The 21,931-nt window shown below is 36.6% G+C and overlaps 1 protein-coding gene and 2 pseudogenes across 2 annotated transcripts; all 3 read right to left on the bottom strand.

Annotated features, from left to right (window-relative positions):
• Positions 1 to 4,444: 4,444 nt before the first annotated feature.
• LOC149000746 (expansin-A4 pseudogene) lies at positions 4,445 to 5,227 on the bottom strand (annotated as a pseudogene).
• A 7,422-nt stretch (positions 5,228 to 12,649) lies between these two features.
• LOC149000745 (expansin-A4 pseudogene) lies at positions 12,650 to 13,736 on the bottom strand (annotated as a pseudogene).
• A 2,794-nt stretch (positions 13,737 to 16,530) lies between these two features.
• LOC149000744 (expansin-A4-like) lies at positions 16,531 to 19,572 on the bottom strand. 2 transcript variants are annotated; one of them, XM_089139655.1, is made up of 2 exons: positions 19,560 to 19,572; positions 16,531 to 17,300 (listed from the first exon to the last, which is right to left on the bottom strand). In XM_089139655.1, exons 1-2 carry the CDS (start codon positions 19,570 to 19,572, stop codon positions 16,531 to 16,533), a joined length of 783 nt encoding a protein of 260 aa, XP_088995781.1. The 2 variants fall into 2 exon arrangements, with proteins under 2 accessions (XP_088995781.1, XP_088995780.1); XM_089139654.1 differs by lacking the exon at positions 19,560 to 19,572 and having other exon boundaries at positions 16,531 to 17,310.
• Positions 19,573 to 21,931: the final 2,359 nt, after the last annotated feature.

The raw sequence follows: 21,931 nt of genomic DNA, 5'->3' as shown, positions 1-21,931 counted from the left end.
AAAAACAAGAAACAGGAGCCTTACTTTATAATAATAACTTGATATCCAATATCTAACAATAGAAGGAACTAATTTCTTATTCAAATATGAAAACGTGAATCCACCAAGTTGCTGCTACTTCATCTGGAAACTAACAGGTAGCAGAAGCAACAGAGAGTTCGTACTGGAAATGACTAACATAGCTAAAGCTTAGGACTTTTTTAGGTGGAATAGGTTTGCCATCGTTGACAAGGCAATTGTTGATGGCAATACGTCTGAACAGTTTTGGATCAATCAATCGAAGTGAACCGAAACTTCCACAGGAAAGATGAAGGTTGGAGATGGAGCAATCCATGCATAAATTTGCTATTTGAACGTCGTATGTTGGAGTACCATCAGGAAGTGGTGCTCCTTTCCCTTGTACCACATTTATCTGGTCGTTGCAGTGAACGTCACTTTCATATATTATCATAGCCAAAGAGAAACTAATTAGTATTTCCAAAGGTGGCAAAAGAATTTCATACATTAGAATTGCATGAGTTGAATTTGATTATTAAATTTTATTTCCTGCACGAGCAATGGTGTTTTTTTCTGTTTGAGTGAGTGTTCTTCCAATGTCTGTGCTCTTGAACATATCTAATGAGTGAGAAACTCCTGTAAAAGGAAAGGAAAATAGAAGCACAAAAAAGAAACACTGAGACTCAAAACCACCAAAGACATCAAACATGGCTAAAACTTATAAAAATGAAATACTTAACCAATGCAACATAAGAGCAGAAGACTGAAACTGAAAGCTACTGAAACCATCAAAGATAGATGCTTTAACTGAAGTGAGTGAGGTGAGTGAGGGACTTGAGGGGTTTAAATAGCTTAAACTGTTCATTGTGGATCGTCGGATTACCTAATTAACTTCTGAAAATCTCTTCCCTTTCCTGATTGTTGGTTAAAAATTTCCTTAATGGACACAATCCAATCTCAGACAAATTGGGTAAGTTTGTCACGCAACCAATCCAAATGAATGGGATCCATTCAATTCATATTTGAAAGAGGTTGACAATAAATTTTTTCAAAATTGACTATTCTCCCTCTGCTAGGGCTAGGGGTGTTCCAGAAATGTCTGCAATTGGGTAAATAGCTCTACAAGCGAATGGATCGGATTGACTTGGAAAATTGAAAGATTTGTACAAGTTATATGTTTCGCCACCACAATCCAAGCTTGAGTTACTAAATAATCAGCCCTGATAGGGTCGGGTTAGGTTTGGGTTTAGCCTTCGGGTCAACTCGGCCTAGCCTAACCTGACCTTGTGTCAGTTTAATTTAATTAAAGTTATATCATTTTGTTTTGGTAAGTTACAATTAGTATTCCTTCTGTTCTGGTAAACAAGAGTCTCAATATTCCACTCACTCTAAATATTTAAATATATTTTTCATAAATTTCACATTCCTAAATCAATAATCATGTACGCTTTCCTTAATAAGAGCAATCAATGTAAACACAAAAATATATTTTCAAAATGCTTTCCAAGATAGGAGCAATCAATCACAGACGTTGACCAAAAAATAAAAATAAAAAATCAATGACAAATACTAAATAGAGTGATCAATGAATGCTTTCCTTAGTAGGAGCTAGCAATCAATGGTTGATACTAAAATTATATTTTCATAATGCTTTCTTTAATAGGAGCAATAAATCGTAGATACCTAAAATATATTTTCTTAATAAAAACTATCAATCATAAATATTTAATATATTTTCATAAATCTTACATTCCTAAGTCAATAATCATGTATGCTTCTCTTAGAAATATGAATATATTTTTACAAATCTTACATTCCATATATAAAGTTCATGCTATACTTTTTTCTCATTTTTATATTTTCCCCAATTAGATTATACAATTTTTTCCCCTTTTATGTGGAGAAAAAGAAGATTTATATTAACATAAGGAAAAATGTGTTACATCCACTATAACAGTTTTGCCTCCACTTTCCATTTTTTTGGGTAATGGCTACTTTGTTGATGGTAATCCAGCCAAGAAATTGGCACCAAAGAACTCGTATACATGATAAAAATATATTCAAAATTCGATCGATTGGGTGAGGAGTGAAATAAAAAGGAAGTCACTTAAAAAATTATCGATTTTTCGACGAACCAGCGAAAGATGGAGCAATCCAGATGGAGCAATCCATGCATAAATTTGATATCTGGACGATGTATGTTGGGATACCATTAGGAAGTGGTTTTCCAGTTCCTTGTAACACATGTATCTGGTCTTTGCAGTAAATATCACCTTCATATATTATAGCCAAAGAGAGACTGATTAGTATTACAAAAGCTGGCAAAAGAGTTTCAAACATAATGCATTTGAATTTGATTATTAAATTCCACGAGCAATGGTGTTTTTCTGTTTGAGTGATCGTTCTTTCAATGTCCATGCTCTTAACGATCTTTAATGAGTGAGAAAACCCTGTAAAAGAAAAGAAAAATAGAAGCACAAAACTAAGACTCAAAACCACTGGAAGCATCAAAGATATCTGTGATTGTTGAAGTTGGGGCTAAGAAAGGTTCGGACCAAGAAATCTCAGAGTAATTGAGAAGCAAGTGTTTATTACCTTGAGTGAGGGGTTTAAGTAAGCTTAACCTGTTCATTGTGAATCGTCGGATTACCTAACTTTTGAAATCTCTTTACTTTCCTGATCCTTGGATCCTAGATGGTTTAGAGTTTCCTTCATGGAAGCAGTCTAAACTCAAACAAATCAGGTAAGTTTCATTTATTTTTACCATTACCCATGCAATATTCTTTGTAAATTACTTGCCTAAAAAGAATGCTGAGCATTAAATGCGTATGTCTGTGCAACTTACGGTCGAGATCGAAATTTCAATATTGATCTCAACAGTGTAGTCGAGAATTCGAACTCAACCTTGGACAAGCATTCAAATTCAATTATTGAAAGAGACAATCTCCTAAATTTTATCCCACTCCCACCAAAAAAAGGGGGAAAAGAGTTTCTCGTTGGAAATTTAAAATTTCCTTTTTCAAATCTTTTCTTAAATTGTATCCCATTTTTTCACCAATTTATTTCCTTTGAGCAAATTACATATATCTTACCCTGAACTGTATTATCATATTTTTACCAAAAAGAAAATTTATTTACCGTATATTGTTTTTTGAATTATCCATTAAATGAATACAAATCTTATGTCGTTCTCTCTAAATATTCAGTTAGTTATTAAAAACTTTCCTTTCCCTAAAGAAAACTGATTTTAAAGGAAAATAAAATTAATTGTTTGATTAATCTGAATATATGGAATGAAATCTGTGGTTTCATCTGTGGTTTTTGTAAATGTGTAAATGTTTAACGCTTTTATAGTAAATGTGAAATCTCTAGATTTCACTCCATAACCATAAATCTACAGATTCACGTTTTTAGTGCAAAAATATGAATTTTTAGATTTCATGAATTTAGGAATTTTCACAACCGAACGGTTATAAATCTCGCATTCATGAATCCAGAAATTTTAAATCTCTAGATTCATGTAACCAAATAGGCCCTAAAGTTATGATTCTATTTTTATCCAATGGTCAAAAACACAATCGTTACCATAACTAGCAATATACAAAAATCTCTTCCTTTTATTCTAAAGGGATTATTTCATGCTATTCATCTTAGTTGCAAGCATTTTTTTCTTCTTCTTGGCATTGAACCTTCTCGCTTTGATCTTCCAAATGCTTGCAATAGAGCTTCAACCCGCAGTTCAATTTTGGGAGTTACAAGCTATTAGAACTTGCGCATACTCATTTTCCTTTTTTGATCAATTGGCTTTTTTGGTGTTCATTTTGATTGACTGAGACATGACTCAGATGTACATAGCTTTAATATCTGTAAAGATTTCATGGTTCAGCTTACCAGGGTAAAGAATGCAGAAAGTAACAATAGATATCACTGAATCTGAGCATGGTTGAGATAGATTAGACACGGCCCATATGATATAATACCGGTTTCTGGTTCTTGGTTTTGACTTCTCATGGATTCATTAGAAGACTTACTATTTACTAACACATATGGAAGCTGCAGGTTACATGTTTTTTAATGTGTAACCACTTCAGCTGTACTACAATCTTGTTACAAAATTTTTCCCTCTTTCAACCCTAGCTCTTGCACTTATTTTTTGAACTTTCAAAAGCCCTAATATAGAAGAAGAAGAAATGAAACTTGAGATGACAGGGATATCAAATCAGACCTTAAAATTCTTGCCTTTGAACAATTGACCGAGAGGCCGATCAAGAAGGTGGTTGAGGTCAAGCAATCGCTGATTTATAGTTTGCAACCTCTTCAGCTATACCACAATCTAGGTACAAAATTCTTTCCCCCTTTCGAACTTGGCACTTTCACCTACTTTTGCTTCTAAAAACCCTAATATAGAAGAAGAAGAAATAAAACATGAAACGCGAGGGATATCAAATTAGACTCTAAAATTCTTGCCCTCGAATGTTTGATAGGACTGCCAATAAGAAGGGACGATGTTCCAGGAGGTGGAGGTCCGGCGATCACTGCCGGTAACCCTGAAGGAGAGAGATTGACCCACAAGAATTTCACCAGTTTGCCAGTTCTGGCCCCAGTTTCTCGACAAACTAATCCATCCTGTGTTCGACCCTTTCACGCTCGCCTTCACAATGTCCCCAGATCCTGCTACATTTGTAATCAATATCAAGTTGAAGTATTTAGTGCCCCCTCCCATGGTGAATCTTATCCCACCAGTCTTCCTGCATGGTACCCTGCGATAGGAGACCGGAACAATTCCGGCACTGTATTGTGCAATGGTAAGAAACATGGGCATGGAGAGATCAAAGTGTTCCCTAGGAGGGTTGCACCATCCTCCATTATCATTTGGAAGGGCATAGTTAGGTGGGCAAAAGTTTGTTGCGGTGATAAAGATAGATGGGCTTCCTGGATTGCACCACTGGGGATCGTTCGAGCACTTAATCTCGAAGCAGGCACCACAGCCAGCTCCATTTTTATAGAGGACTGTGCTCAAAGCTGCTGTGTTCACTCCATAGCCTTGATCGTAGAGGTTGCCATAACCACAAGCTCCTCCCATTGTTCCAGAAGCGTCGCTGCCGCCATAGAAAGTAGCATGAGCATCCTGCCACTGCCCACCAGTGTAGTCACCAGCTGGGATGCGAGCTTCAACCATCAGAAAGAACCAACCTAGAGAGACCGCAAAAACCACTCTTGCTAAATCCATTTCCCACTCTTGCAACTTTGGGACTTTAAGCAAGAAGGCAAGAGTAGCAGAGATTTGAACAAATTGAAGCTGCACTGTGTTTCCTTATATCTCATCTGTGACCTGTATTTATAGTTTTATGTACTCAACCGAGTCCTAACCAGTTAGATCGATTTTTCCTTCACACTTGATCTGGTGGACTTGTTGATTATGTCAATACTTGGCCTTGAATACGAATAAACTGCCGCAATTTTACATCAGTGAACAGAAAGATTATAAGAGACGCTATATACCCGTTCAAATCTTTTTTATAAACAACCAACCAAACAAACAACTAACTAACTAGGGTAAGACCATAAGAATTGAAATAGATAGATTCTCTATCCTAAAATGGACGGTATTTGTAAGAATATTATAAAGAAAGAAAAACAATTTTTTTTCATAATATAATTTTTTTTCATAATATATAGCTAAAAATAATGTAGGGAAATTTGCAATCCGGCTTCTTGAGTTATTTCCTAATATTACTTTCACCCCTAGAATTATCCAATTTATCAATCAAACCCCCTATTACTAATACGGCTAATCTCAGCTAGTTTTTAGTTATCAAATTCCAATATTACCCTCACATCTTAAGTTTAAAAACATTATCCATGAACTATACCTCCCAAACTTTATGAGGATTTATAAATAGAACAGAAGAAGTTGCAGACGGTAAACAAAGATGATGAAATGAATTGAGGATAAGGTTTTCCATTTAACATTTTTTTGTCATTTTAAAAAGTTTAAATTGCTTACATCAATACTTAACTTTGATTTTCTAACGAGGAGTGTCATTCATATACTTTTACCCTATAGGGATCTAAATTGATATAATAGATAACTCAAGGGGTGCAATAACATTAAGGGATAACTCAACGGTGGTGCTGAAAGTTTCTCAATAAAATATAGATATCTAATAGAATGAAACTTAAATTTAGGACGGATGAAAAGAAATCACATTAGGTGAGAGAGAAAGAGGAACCTATGAAGATTTAGTTAGAGAAAGTAGGAAAAGATCCAATAATAGAAGTGGGCTGAAAATATGTGAGAGAAGATTTAGAAAAATTCTAAATTTTGAGACTTAAAAGTTTTTTAGAAAAATATAAATGAATGAATAATTGAACAAGAGAGAAGAGAGAGGATAAGATAGAGAAACGATTTATTTAGAAAGGGTACTCCTCAATTCTAGCTAACTAAATCCTAGTTGTTGACAAAAATAATAACTAAATCCTACACAATCCATAAAGGGAAGAAAAAAAAAAAAATCTTGGATAATTTGAAACTTAGCTGCATAGTAAAAATGCTCTTTTTGACTAACACATAGATGTTCTAGTGGTGAAACTAACACCTCTTAGTGAAGAGGTTGTGAGTTCAACTCTTGCTAAGACATATTAATTTATTAATATTCCCGTCCCCCCGACTTGAGAATCTTCCTTTGTATAAAAAAAAAAAAATGCTCCTTTTGACCATTTCATGTAGGGGTGTCAACAGTTCGGGTTGGGCCGGTTTCGGGCTGGGCCTAACGGTTTCGGGCTGAAAAACACTCAGCCCAAACACGGCCCATTAAGAAAATAACGGTTTTGGGCCGGTTTGGGCCTGTGCGATTTGGGTTTGGGCTGACTAACGGTTTTGATTAACGGTTTCGAATTGGGTTTACTAATGGTTTGGGTTCGGGTTTACTAGCGGTATGTTTTGAGTACTTTGTTGATGTGTGAAATTTATTAAGAGCATGTAAATACATATAAGCATTAAGTTCTTTTCAAATCTCTTGTGTTGGGTGTTCAAAACCAAAAACTCTTTTTCTATAAAGAAATAAAAATTATAGAACTAATATACAAAAGAAATCTAGCATCTTGATAAATTTTAGTGGATTGTATTTGATTTGCCTATTCTCCTTTCCCTTCTTAACACTTGTAAAAATGGATCAAAATAAAGCATTAAAAGATTTTCAAATGATAATACATTTGTTAAATATTTACTAAACCCATCTTCCAAATGGCGAAGGCTTTGACAGACTTGTTGTTTGCATATTCCAAAACAAAACAATTAAGAAAACAAATAGAAACTTGGGGGTTTTCTTGGCTTTTACATTTAGATTTATTTTATTTTATTTATTTATAACGGGTTTAACGGGTTGGTTTGGGTTCGGGCTGGTTTCGGGCCAAACGGTTTGGGTTAGCGGGCCACACACGGGCTAGCCCAGCCCAGCCCGAACCGTTGCGGGCTGAGGTTATTCAGCCCAAACACAGCCCATCAAGTTTCGGTGCGGGCCGGTTTGGGCTATAACATGCCGGTTCGGTCTGATTTTAACGGTCGGGTTAGGTTTTGACACCCTAATTTTAGGGTCAATTGGTTGGTAAAACCAACATCTTTTAGTGGAGAGGTCATATCATGTAATACGCCATCCTTAATATAAAAAAAATTGTTTATTTGCCAATGGTGGATTAGTAGAGCGGTTAAAAGCCCAACTTCCCATTGGGAGGTCCTGGGTTCGCATCCGTCCGGCGGCACCTATATTAGTAATATTCCCCCATCCTATATATAAACTCTTCGGATTCCCAAAAAAAAAAAAAAAAATTGTCTATTTCACACACACAAAAAGAGGTAACACACAAAAAGAGGTAAAAAGAAGAAAGAGAATAGAATGCTCTACCTTATTATTATTATTTTTCTTTCTAGGAGCTAATAATATGGAATTACGGGCTTTTAGAATACAAGGCTAAGCGGGAGATTATGCCACATAATCAAAATAAAATCGAACAGTCCAAATCAAATGGAGAGGTTTAGACGTAAATATTATTTTTTTATTTATACATTCTAAGGATTTAGCAGTTTGTTAATCTAATTACAAAATTAAATGTTGAAGAACTTCACAACTTGAACTCAAGCGCCAAGCACACAACGACCCCTCGCAGTTCACGAACTCAACGACTTCCCAAATGTTCTTCCTGCATGTATGAGTCACAGGATTATCCTATATTTCCTTCAATTTCAAGTGTTAGAGCTAGGAGCGGACCCAGCATGCAACATTGTGGGGGGGGGGGGGGTCGAAGAATAAAAACTTGAACTCAAGCGCCAAGCACACAACGACCCCTCGCAGTTTACGAACTCAACGACTTCCCAAATGTTCTTCCTGCATGTATGAGTCACAGGATTATCCTATATTTCCTTCGATTTCAAGTGTTAGAGCTAGGAGCAGACCCAGCATGCAACATTGTGGGGGGGGGGGGTCGAAGAATAAAAGTCAGATAACCTTACCGTTGGGGAAGCACTAATGCTTTTTTGCCACACATATTGTGTAAACCCTTATAAGACCCATTTAGGGTCCCACCTTTAAATTATTTTATTATATTAAATAATAGATTCACATATTTTGTGGGGCCCACATATATTTGAAGAAAAAGGCAAATTATTGATAATGATGCTTTTTTTTCCGACAAAATATAGATAAACTTAAAGCAACAATATAAAAAAAATATATATATGTACACATGAGTTCAACTCTAAAAAGTTAGATGCAAGCCAAAATTTTCTTAGGAGATGTAAACAAATTTTTTTTTTAGGTAAGAGATGTAAACCAATCGTAGTTAGTTACTTATTAACTATAGATATTTTATTCACAATACAAAATCAAATAACAAAAATTGCAGAAGAAATAAAGAAGTATAAAATATAAAATCAAATAAAAAGAATAACAAAAAAAAAAAAAAAAAGATAAATGATAAATAAATTGAGAAGGAGAAAGAATACCTAATTGTGGAGTAGTTTTTTTTTTTTTCCAAATTTTCTTAACCCACACTTATAGAAAGGGAAGAGAATAAATAAGAATCACAATACAAAATCAAATACCGAAAATTGCACAAGAAATAAAGAAACAATGAATATAAAATCAAATAAAAAAATAACAAAAAAAGGAGAAAAATATAAAGGAATAAACAAATTGAGAAAGAGAAATAATATCTAATTGTGGAGTAGATTTTTTTTAACCCCCATTTATAGAAAGGGAAGAGAATAAATAGGAAGAAAAGAGAGAGAGAGGGGAGAGGGGGGAGAGGAGATAGTAGAAAACAAATAGGGATTGAAGAATGAGTTTTTAATTAAAAATGACATTTTGATTTTTGAATACCTAATAAGATTTTATTTCAAAAATTTCCTTTATTTTACCTTTCAAAAATTTTCTCAATATTGGGGGGTACAAATAGTGACATTTCACATGTGGGAAGAGAAAAAATTGAAAAAATAAAGGGAATTTGTATAAAATTTTTAAAAATCCGGGGGTGGGGTGGGGTGCTCTATAGGTTGGCCCTTGGTTAGAGCACTCTATCAGTAGGAGCCAGAGGAAAAACAGCACTTTAGGCGTTGTTTAGAGCACCGAATCCATCAACAGGGGCTCATTTGGATCTTCACTTTCCAGCATTCGTGAATCTTTGCCCAATAACTGCAACATCCATGATTTCTTTGAAATTTGTGCTGCCACAAACTGCCTCTTGGCCAAGCCCATCGCTTCTTTGACATCTGCTTGGCGTTGCTCCCTCCATGGCAAGAAAGGGTTATGTTACTAGAGTATGTTGGTTTCTTGGAAATTAAGTCTCAAGTTGCGAGATATGAGTAGGGCAAAACGAAATAGAGATTTGAGAGTTGGGTAAATGGAGGGGTTTGATTTCATAAAATTTACAAACTATCAAACCCTTAAAATGTAAAAATAAGAAATAATATTTACAATCAAACCCTTGCCACTTGATTCTTAACCATCTGGTTTTATTTTGATTAGGTGGCGTGATCTACGCCATTGGCTGCTTGCAGCGGTAATTGTTGCAAATAAAAATTTGTAGTCAATGTACTAAGGAACCTAAAGAATGAACTATTTCATTCCATTTCTAATCGGGTTTGGAAGCAATGTTTTCCTTGAAAAAATCTTCTTAGTTCTTCTCTTCTTCTCCATAGACCTCGGCTAATAGGGCCAGGTGTTCAAAACATTTCTAATGGCATGTTATTACAGTGTGCAACTAGAAAGATAGTTCGGAATAAGGGTAATGGAAAGTTGACATTCTAATAAATGTACTTTCATCATAATAAAAGACTTACCACTGACTTAATTACATCACCTAATAGAGTGGACTTAATAGTAATATAATTATGACATAACCGGTGTTTATGAGATATTTGAAAGTCTTTGAGGGTGTCCCACTTATTAGAGAAAACAAACAAAAAAAGAAGAAGGTGCCAGCTTCCCTCATTTTCTTTTTCAAGCCCTATCTTGCTTCTTGGGAAGGTACATTCCCCCCAAAATTCAGATTTGACAGTATTTATACAATCTTCCTAAAATCAGGCTCATTATTATTATTACTGTTTGGCTAAATCAAACCTCAGCTGTGCAAGAATACACTAAAGAAAGAGGAGATCAAGAAGAGGATCACATAAATATTTGTTAACGGAGTATTATCAACCTACATCTCTGTGACTTAGATTCAAAGCCCAAATGTGCTATTGAGAAGAGAAGAAAGTACAACTCAACAACTTTGTGAAGAACAAATATATCCCCAACAATAGAACCCCAAAACCCCTTGCAAACCAGCAAGATTACACCTTGAAAACCACTGAGAACAGAGAGGAAGAAGAGAACGAAAGAAAACCCTAGCGGAGCAACACTCACCAACCTTTGAGAAAATCCTAAAACCAACTGAACCAAGGCAACAACACAAATTTATTGTGCTAACATGTCTTATTAATCTGAAATGGACTATTAAATGTTTTTAATCTAATCTACAGCATTTAATCATCACATAAATCTATAATTAGTATATGAAAAATTTGCCACTTACCTTGATTATGAATCTGTTTGTATTCTCATTTCTCGTTGAATACATGTTTTTTTATGGTACTTCTTGTAAGAATACAGATGTGTCAAAAACATGGTGGATAGAGATATAGTAAATTACTCTTTCAAGTGGTTGAGCAGCACATGTTAAAATACAGAAAGTTGCGCAATCAGATCAACGATTTGCCAGCTTTATTGCATTCGTTTTAGTCGATTTCCCATCCCCTGGTGAAATTGGTATGTCTGATCCAGAAGGGTTCCTTGAAGTCCAAATGAATGAAATTACATATCGATTTAAGCTATGAACTCTGCTATTATCATTGGAGGGAAACCATTACAGGTCTTACCTGCAGAAGGGTTCTAAAGGCATAAACCCTAATGGAAGAGTTCATGCACGCAAAGGAGGTAGTGATCTGACTGTTTCTTATGCAGCAGGTGTGGGCAGTAGGGAAGGAGAATATTGATGTTTAACAAATTTAGGTCTTCACAATATCTGAATGATCAGTAATATCAGGGACTCAACCAGAAGACCTGAGAAATATCTTACTGCTTGGCCTATAAGAGCTCTGCTGGCATTGATGTTCAGAAGGTGCTGGTGCAGCATCACATGCAAGCCTTCCTTGTCACCTTTGCACTCGCTAGCAAATAAATCAGCTGACATGCCAAGGTTTCCACAATCCAAGTGGAGCCCGGGGGCCTTAGTGAATGGTTGATGGATCAGAGATGCATTCCTGTTGTGGTGGTCAAAACAATAAGAGGGTCTCAACTCAACCACCTTCTCCATGCACTCCTTGTGGTCCTGTGGACTTGTGTTTGTCATTGGGCAGGCTGTGACCTTTCTCTGAGACCCTAAGCTGTTCTCCTATGGAATTGAAATCCTCAATCCAATTGTAATGCATTTCACTTTAGGTCCCCTAAATCCAAGTGCCTTGGTTATATCTTTTGGAGTGAGATGCTGAATCTTACCTACAGGATATATTGGACAAGGCTCATCTACAGTTCACGTTTTATGAGAATAATTATTGGAATCCTAGATCAATGAATTGGATCAATAAGACCAAGAATGAGGGTCTGTGGTGAGTAAAACTATCCAGTATTGATGCGTAAGTGATTATAATGATGGATTTCACTGTGGACCTTAATTAACTCCATTAGATTAACCTTTGTTAGCGTTTCAAGTATGGCTAGAAGTGCAAAAACAGGAAACCTAACTCTCAATTATCTGAAAAATACGAGGAATTAAACCATTAAACAATAACCATTGCATATATTTTCTAGGATGTCAATTCTTCCACATATTTGGTTCTTCTCCATGGAAGAAATCTACCAATTAGTGTGCAATGAATCATAGGATTCAATCATAAGCAGAACCCGAGGGCCTTAATGATTGGTTGATGGACCAGAGTTGTAAGTACAATGACTTATTATTTAAGCTGCGGGTTACATCATCTTAATATAAAACCTCTTCAGCAGTACTACAATAATCTCAGTACAATATCCTTTCCCCCTTCACCTACTTTTGCTTCTAAAAACCCTAATATAGAAGAAGAAGAAATAAAACATGAGACGCGAGGGATATCAAATCAGACCCTAAAATTCTTGCCCTCGAATGTTTGATGGAACTGCCAATTAGAAGGGGCGATGTTCCAGGAGGTGGAGGTCCGGCGATCACTGCCGGTAACCCTGAAGGAGAGAGATTGACCCACAAGAACTTCACCAGTTTGCCACTTCTGGCCCCAGTTTCTCGACAAACTAATCCATCCTGTGTTCGACCCTTTTACGCTCGCCTTCACAATGTCCCCAGATCCTGCTACATTTGTAATCAATATCAAGTTGAAGTATTTAGAGCCCCCCCCGATGGTGAATCTTATCCCACCAATCTTCCTGCATGGTACCCTGCGATAGGAAACCGGAACAATTCCGGCACTGTACTGTGCAATGGTAAGAAACATAGGCATGGAGAGATCAAAGTGTTCCCTAGGAGGGTTGCACCATCCTCCATTATCATTTGGAAGGGCATCGTTAGGTGGGCAATAGTTTGTTGCGGTGATAAAGATAGATGGGCTTCCTGGATTGCACCATTGGGGATCGTTCGAGCACTTAATCTCGAAGCAGGCACCACAGCCAGCTCCATTTTTAAAGAGGACTGTGCTCAAAGCTGCTGTGTTCACTCCATAGCCTTGATCGTAGAGGTTGCCATAACCACAAGCTCCTTCCATTGTTCCAGAAGCGTCGCTGCCGCCATAGAAAGTAGCATGAGCATCCTGCCACTGCGCACCAGTGTAGTCACCTGGGATGCGAGCTTCAACCATCAGAAAGAACCAACCTAGAGAGACCGCAATAACCACACTTGCTAAACCCATTTCCCACTCTTGCAACTTTGGGACTTTAAGCAAGAAGGCAAGAATAGCAGAGATTTGAACAAATTGAAGCTGCACTGTGGTTCCTTATATCTCATCAGTGACATGTATTTATAGTTTTATGTACCCAACCGAGTCCTAACCAGTTAGGATTTTTCCTTAACACTTGATCTGGTGGGCTTGTTGATTATGTCAATACTTGGCTTTGAATACGAATAATTACATCAATGAACAGAAATATTATAAGAGACGCTATATACCCGTTCAAATCTTTTTTATAAACAACCAAACAAACAACTAACTGTTTACCAAAAAAAAAAAAAAAAAAAAAAAAAAAAAAAAAACTAACTACGGTCTTACCGTAAGAATTGAAATAGATAGATTCCTCTATCTTACACTGGACCATTTTTGTAATATTATTATAAAGAAAAGAAACAATTTTTCTTTTCATAATATATAGGGAAATTTTCAATCTGGGCCTCTTGAGTTATTTTCTAATATTACTGTCACCCCTAGAGTTATTCAATTTACAATCAAACCCCCTATTACTAATAGGGTTAGTCTCAATTAGTTTTTAGTTATCAAATTTCAATATTACCCCTACATCTTAAGTTTAAAAATATTATCCACAAACTATACCTCCCAAACTTTGTGAAGATTTATAAATAGAAGCAAAGAAGTCGTAGATAGTAAACAAAGATGATGAAATGAATTGAGCATTAGGTTTTCCATTCAAGGTTAATTTTTTCATTTTGAAAAGTTTAAATTGCTTACATCAATATTAACTTTGATTTCCTAATGGGAAGTAGTGTCATTGATATATTTTTACCCTATAGAGATTAACTCAACGGTGGGGCCGAAAATTTTTCAATAATATATAAATATCTAATAGAATGAAACTTAAATTTAGGACTGATGAAAAGAAATCTCATTCAGTGAGAGAGAAAAGAGGAGCGTATGAAGATTTAGCTAGAGAAAGTAGGCAAAAATCTAATAATAGAAATGAGCTGAAAATATGTGAAAGAAGATTTAGAAAGGTTCTATATTTTGAGACTTAAAAGTTTTCCAGAAAAATAGAAGTGAATGAATAAGAAGAGAGAGATAAGATAGATAAACGATTTATTTAGAAAGGGTACTCCTCAATTCTACCTAACTAAATCCTAGACAATTCACAAAGGAAAACTAACTAAATAAATAAATCTTTAAATCTTGGAGAATTTGAAATTGGCTACAACATGTGTAGTAAGAATGCTTCTTTTGACAACTACAGGGTTAGTTAGTTGGTGATACAAATACCTTTAGGTTGAGAGGTCGTACGTTCGATCTTATCTGATGGTATATTATGTAATACACCCATCGCTAATATATAAAAAATTGTCTATTTCACACAAACACATAAAAGAGGAAAGAAAAAGAAAGAGAATAGAATGCTTTTTTTTTTTTTTTTTTTTATTGGTAGCGAATAATATGGAATCTTACTGGGTACTTTTTAGAATACAAGAAGCTAAGAAGGTAGTCAAGGATTTTTATTTGCAACAACCGCTGTTGCAAGCAGTCAATGGTGTAGATTATGCTACGGAACCAAAATAAAATCGAACAGTCGAAAATCAAGTGGAGGGGTTTATTTGTAAATGTTATTTTTTATTTTTACATTATAAGGGTTTAACAGTTTGTTAATTTAAATACAAAATCAAATGTTCAAGAAATTCACGACTTGAACTTCAAGCTCCAAGCACACAACGACCCCACGTAGTTCATGAACTCCACGACTAACCAAACTTTCTTCTGCATGTCCCGGTCACAAGATTATCCCATATCTCCTTCAATTTCAAGTGTTGACCACTCTATCAGTAGGAGCAAGAGCAAAAGCAGCAATTTAGGCGTGCTTAGAGCACCTAGCACCGATTCCATCAACAAGGGCTCATCTAGATCTTCACTTTCCAGCATCCGTGAACCTTGCCCGATAAACCGCAACATCCATGATTTCTCTAAAATCTATGCTGCCACAAACAACCTCTTGGCCAAGCGCTTCTCTTCTTTGACAGCTCCTTGGCATTGCTCCCTCCATGGCAAGGACGCCATCGTCTTCCAGCACAGGCTGCAACGCTCCATAGAAGCATGGAGGCTTGAAATTTGAAACTGACAAACTCAGACCTAAATGAAGCTGACAAGTGAGTTTTAATGGCAACTGATGGAAGTGTTATGTCTCTGGGAATCCTAGTCCCAAGTTGCGGGGATCTGAGCAGGGCAAAAGGCACCTTCTCCATGCACTCCTTGTGGACTTGTGCTTGTCTTTTATCCAATGGAGGCTGTGTCCTTTCTCTGAAACCCTAAGCTATTCTCCAATGGAATTGAAACCCTCAATCCAATTGTAATGCATTTCACTTTAGGTCCCCGAAATCCAAGTGCCTTGGTTATATCTTTTGGAGTGAGATGCCTATATGATTGGACATGGCTCATCTACAGTTCACGTTTTATCAGAATAATTATTGAAATCCTAGATCAATCAATTGGATCAATAAGACCAAGAATGAGGGTCTGTGGTGAGTAACACTATCCAGCATTGATGCGCAAGTGATTATAAATGACGGATTTCACTGTGGAACTTAATTAAATCCATTAGATTAACATTTCTTAGCGTTTCACGTATGGCTAGAAGTGCAAACACAGGAAACCTAACTCTCAATTATCTGAAAAATACAAGCAATTAAACCATTAAACAACAACCATATATTTTTCTAGGATGTCAATTCTTCTACATATTTGGTTCTTCTCCATGAAAGAAATCTACCAATTAGTATGCAATGGATCATAGGATTCAATCATATGCAGAACCCGGGGGCCCTTAATGATTTGTTGATGGACCAGAGTTGTATTCCTTCTCTGTTGAACAATGACTTACTATTTATTAACACATATTCTTTTATTAACACATATGAAGCTGCGGGTTCCATCATGTTAATTTAAAACCACTTCAGCAGTACTACAATAATCTCAGTACAATATTCTTTCCCCTTTGCAACCTTAGCTCTTTCACCTACTTTTGCTCCATCACAGAAGAAGAGCAAAGAAAAAATGAAACATGAGATGCGAGGGATATCAAATCAGACCCTAAAATTCTTGCCCTCAAACGTTTGATGGAACTGCCAATCAGAAGGGGCAATGTTCCAGGAGGTGGAGGTCCGGCGATCACTGCCAGTAACCCTGAAGGAGAGAGATTGACCCACAAGAATTTCACCGGTTTGCCAGTTCTGGCCCCAGTTTCTCGACAAACTAATCCATCCTGTGTTCGACCCTTTCACGCTCGCCTTCACAATGTCCCCAGATCCTGCTACATTTGTAATCAATATCAAGTTGAAGTATTTAGTGCCCCCTCCCATGGTGAATCTTATCCCACCAATCTTCCTGCATGGTACCCTGCGATAGGAAACCGGAACAATTCCGGCACTGTACTGTGCAATGGTAAGAAACATAGGCATGGAGAGATCAAAGTGTTCCCTAGGAGGGTTGCACCATCCTCCATTATCACTTGGAAGGGCATCGTTAGCTGGGCATAGGTTAGTTGCGGTGATAAAGATAGATGGGCTTCCTGGATTGCACCACTGGGGATCGTTTGAGCACTTAATCTCGAAGCAGGCACCACAGCCAGCTCCATTGTTAAAGAGGGCTGTGCTCAAAGCTGCTGTGTTCATTCCATAGCCTTGATTGTAGAGGTTACCATAACCACAAGCTCCTCCCATTGTTCCAGAAGTGTCGCTGCCACCATAGAAAGTAGCATGAGCATTCTGCCACGGCCCACCTGTGTAGACACCTGGGATGCGAGCATCAACCATCAGAAAGAACCAACCTAGAGACATCGCAATAACCACACTTGCTAAATCCATTTCCCACTCTTGCAACTTTGGGACTTTAAGCAAAGGCAAGAGTAGCAGAGATTTGAACAAATTGAAGCTGCACTGTGGTTCCTTATATCTCATCTGTGACCTGTATTTATAGTTTTATGTACTCAACAGAGTCCTAACCAGTTAGGATTTTTGCTTAAGAGTTGATCTGGTGGGCTTGTTGATCATGTCAATAGGCCTTGAATATGAATAAACTGCCGCAATTTTTACATCAATGGACAGAAAGATTATAAGAGATACTATATACCCGTTCAAATCTTTTTTTGGTCAAAAAACACTTTCAATTAATTTCATTTAATTTCATTTAAAGCAGAATCACTCATTCACAGAAACTAATTATGGTAAGATTTGAAACAAACCAGATTCTATCCTACATTTAATGATTTTTTAATATTATTACAAAGGAAAGAAACAAAATTTTATCATAAATATAGCGAGAACTAATATAATGAAATTTTCAACCCTACCCCTTGAGTTACCCGGTTTTCAAACCCCCCAAGTATTAACGCCATTAATTTCAGTTAGTTTTTATTTCATTACGTTTCGAGTCAAACCCTAAGATTTAGATGCAAATGTTTTGTCCGAGCTTGTGGTAAGCTGCTTCTTCTTCTTCTTCTGTTTTTTTTTTCATTAGTTGGGATAAAAAGATTGAAAGATTACTTGGAAATTAAAAAAAGAATCAATGGAGAAGCGGAGGTGAAAGTATAGATTCCTAGGGGAATCATATGTAAAAGTTTAAGCAATGAAGTTTTGGTAAATAGAGCCTAAGTATAGGAGATTAATAGAATTTTCTAAGAAAAAGAGGATGCCACCTGCCCTCTCATCAGATATCAACAAATATAAATAGAGTGCAAAAAAATGATTAATAACTTCAAACAATATCAATCTATGCACACAAAACAAAAACTATACTAGATTAGTATACAAGAATTGATCAAAGCATGTTATATCCCAAAATATCGATTAATCAACCATGAGCAAAAGCCCTCATCGATTCACCAATTGAGCCTAAACCGTGGCTCTGATACCACCATTATAACTCTTGGTGATGAGTCGATGATTGCAAACATGATAATAGTAGAGAAAAACAAAGAACAAGGAGGATTTGATGATGGAATTTGACCAATTTGGTCTATACCTCCAGGGCTCAAGATTGGAGTCCGATCTACTATATCAAATAGAGGTTCTACTTACAAAATACATACAATAAACACCATCAAAGGTAGACAGCAGCATCGCGATCTCAACGCATCAAAAAAACCTTTGTAACAAGTTATTGTATGCCAAAAACCAAAGAGAAACCAAGAGGAGAAATCAGAATTCTCAAGAACCCAATAAATGACTTAAACCACAATGAAGCAACAAGGGTATATAAACTTTGGCTCAACCAAACTCAATTGGTGCCGGATCAGATGAGATTGGGCCAAACCAAAATAGACCCATGGTTCACAACAACTAATAGAGGGGAGAAAATTACATATTAGCCCTCTCAGCGGCAAAATCAAGATTGTGCCTTAGGGCTTGTTTGGTTACATGAATCTAGAGATTTGAAATCTCTGAATTCATGAATCCGAGATTTATACCTGTTTGATTGTGAAAATCTTTAGATTTAATGAAATCTAGAGATTCATCTCTTTACACTAAAAACGTGAATTTGTAATTTATGGGTATGGGGTGAAATCCAGAGATTTCATTCCTACTATAAAAATGCTAAACATTTGCGTATTCACAAAAATTATAGATGAATCCATAGATTTCATTCGATATTCGGTAGGGCGGGCTGAGCGGGTGGACCCGGACCACCGCGTTCGGGTAGTTTGATTCGCCTTGCCCGCTTGGGGCCCTTTGGTGTGTCCGTTTTGTCTGGTCCCCCGCCCGGCCGGTGATCTTCCCTTAACCAAACAGTTAATTTTATTAATTATGACTCCATAGATTTGAAATCTCTAAATATTTGAAATATCTAGACTCATGTAACCAAACAGGCCCTTATAAAGTCTCCAACCTTTACCGTGCTTGAATTTGGGATATAACTTGAGTGATGCACAAACTCACGAATGAGACTTGACCCCACCCCCAATTGTCAATTCAAGACTTAATCTTGCTGCCATTTCCCACAGTCCACTTCTCTTCTTGGGTCAGAAAACCATAAACCTTCCTCAACCCTAGCAATATAGAAGACGTGTTATCCATTACAGGAGACTCTTCATGCTTTGTCGTCCAAGAAAGATGGCCAAGACAAGCCATGTTGACCTACAATAACTGATGCATGCCCAAACCTCTTTCATCTGCTGGTCTACAAATAATATCATATTCATTTGGTGAGACTTTAAGGGAGTTCCCTTATGACATGTCATATATGCCCCTACTCATTTTGTTAGTAATTAAAGGGGATTCCCCTTGTGAATACCAGAAGTGCCACTAGTCCTTTTGTTAGATTTTGACAGGTTCCCTTATGATATGTCATAAATACCCCTACTCCTTTTGTCAAATTTTAAAGGAGGTTCCCTTATGATATGTCATAAATGCCACTACTCTTTTGTTAGATATTTTCTACAAGGAGTTGGTTGTGACATGTCACAAATGTCCCTACTCTTTTGTTGGATTTTAAAGGAGTTTCTCATTTAATATGCCGTAAATGCCATTATTCATCGATATTTCATCCTCATCTCTATCAAAACCAAATCACAGCCTTGGCCGTGTTATTGGCGAAGACCCATTTTACCATGCTAGAATTTTTGGGCCCGTTGTGGTGTCTAGTGCTCGAATTGAGTGAAAATCATATACACCATTGCATGACAATGTGAGTTGTGTTTAGATGGTCGACATCTTTGAAATGACTAGTTGTGGCCCCCAATTGCTAGGGCTTGCTTCTAGAGCATTTTTGTTGGGTATTTTAGTAATTTTTGGATTTAGGGTTTTCTCTCTATGTCGTCGCTATGAAAAAATCTTTTGTCAGAGTTGGTAGACAACATTTTAGGTGTCGGCGGCGGCTTCTTCTTCTTCTTCTTCGTATTAAAACCATCACAGAGCTTAGTTGTGAGAGTAAACTTTTGGGCGAATCACATAAAATTTAGCCTTGTGCAACTGTGCATCTTCTCTCTGCTCATTTTCATTGTGTTACTTTTCTAATAGGCTGTCCCATACATCCTTCTCTTTTCATTTGCTCTATTTACTGTTGAGCCCTAGCAGTCACCATCTCATTCCTTCCTCTCTTTTCTCCAATAATTCCAACATCCTTGCTATTATCAATAATCTTCATTTCTTCCTTTCTTCATAGTCGCGACACCATATTCTCTCTATTCAATGTGATTGCTTACTGAAGACAGTATTTCTACTATTCTGTCGAGTCTGATTATGAGTAACCCATAGAAGAACCGTTGTGGTTGAACTTTGCATTTGGATCAACAGAGACCTTTAGGTATCTTACCTAGAGAAAATTTGGGGTGGTTGCCGCTCAACTCAAGGTCTTCTTCTATGTCAGAGTTCAATTGGGACTATGTAAGATATGAAATGCTCACTGCACTCCACAGATTAGTCATTGTGATGCTATATTTGTGTATTTCTTTTACATTTTGTTATGTTGGTATCAAATATTGCTTCCCCCGTTTGTATTTTAGTTGTCATTGTGATCTCAAGCTATGATTGTTGGTGATATGGTCGTTCATGGGTGAATTCCCACCACATACTCTGAAGTCTGAAGAGTAATACTTGTGGTTGTCTTCTTCCACACAGAGATCATGGCCTTTGTTTGAAACCCTAAGCCATTCTTCCAAAATGATGAAACCCTCAATCTGAGGGTTAATTCTAATGCATTTTAGTTGAGGTCCCTTAAATCTAGGGCCTTGGTTGTAAAGAATTTTAATTTATTTATGTAATGATTCTATGTGTAACCAATGGTTGAAGACACAACCGTGTATCATGAGTAGCAATACACAAAACCTATCCTTTTTATTCTAAATGGAGTATTTCATGCTAAGTAATCTTAGTTGCAAGCATTTAATTGTCCTCCAAATCTAGTGTACAAATAGTATATATGGTTTTTCATTTAACTATTATCTTAATAGTGAATCAGCTTTTTTTCTCATTCAATATATTTTTGCCCAGGAACTTTTTCCAAGATTAGAAATGTGCCAAAAAGCTTAGCAAATGCATTACTAAAGAAGAGATGGAGTATTACTATTTCCAGCTAGTTAAGAAACATGACAGAAGGGGAAGTTGTTTAATCGGATCAATGATTTACCTGGAACTCCTAGCTGGGTTATGGCTAGAAGCAGCATTGAAGGGATGCAATGAGTGCTCACGATTTGGTCCAGGGCTTCAATGCTACGTGGAAGAGATAAGATTGTAGAGGAAGAAGGGAATAAGCGTGAAGATAAACAACCTTGAATTGTAATTTCAATCATTTGCTGGCATTGAACCTTCTTACTTTGATCTTCCAAATGCCTAAAGGAACATCTTCAGCCAAGACTTCAATTTTGGGAGTTCCAAGCTATTAGAACTTGAACATTCTCATCTTGTTATTATTGAAAACTAAAATTCGCTTAGTTGGGAAAAGAACAACTTAACTAGTCTTGACTGGCCTATGCAAAATCTGCTGGTGTGT

Source organism: Hakea prostrata, chromosome 11 (assembly GCF_041222555.1).
Source record: "Hakea prostrata isolate BN-2017 chromosome 11, UWA_Hpros_2, whole genome shotgun sequence".
NCBI classification, from domain to species: Eukaryota; Viridiplantae; Streptophyta; class Magnoliopsida; order Proteales; family Proteaceae; genus Hakea; species Hakea prostrata.
Note: the sequence above shows the minus strand (reverse complement) of the source record. Positions and strands in the feature narration are given on the sequence as shown.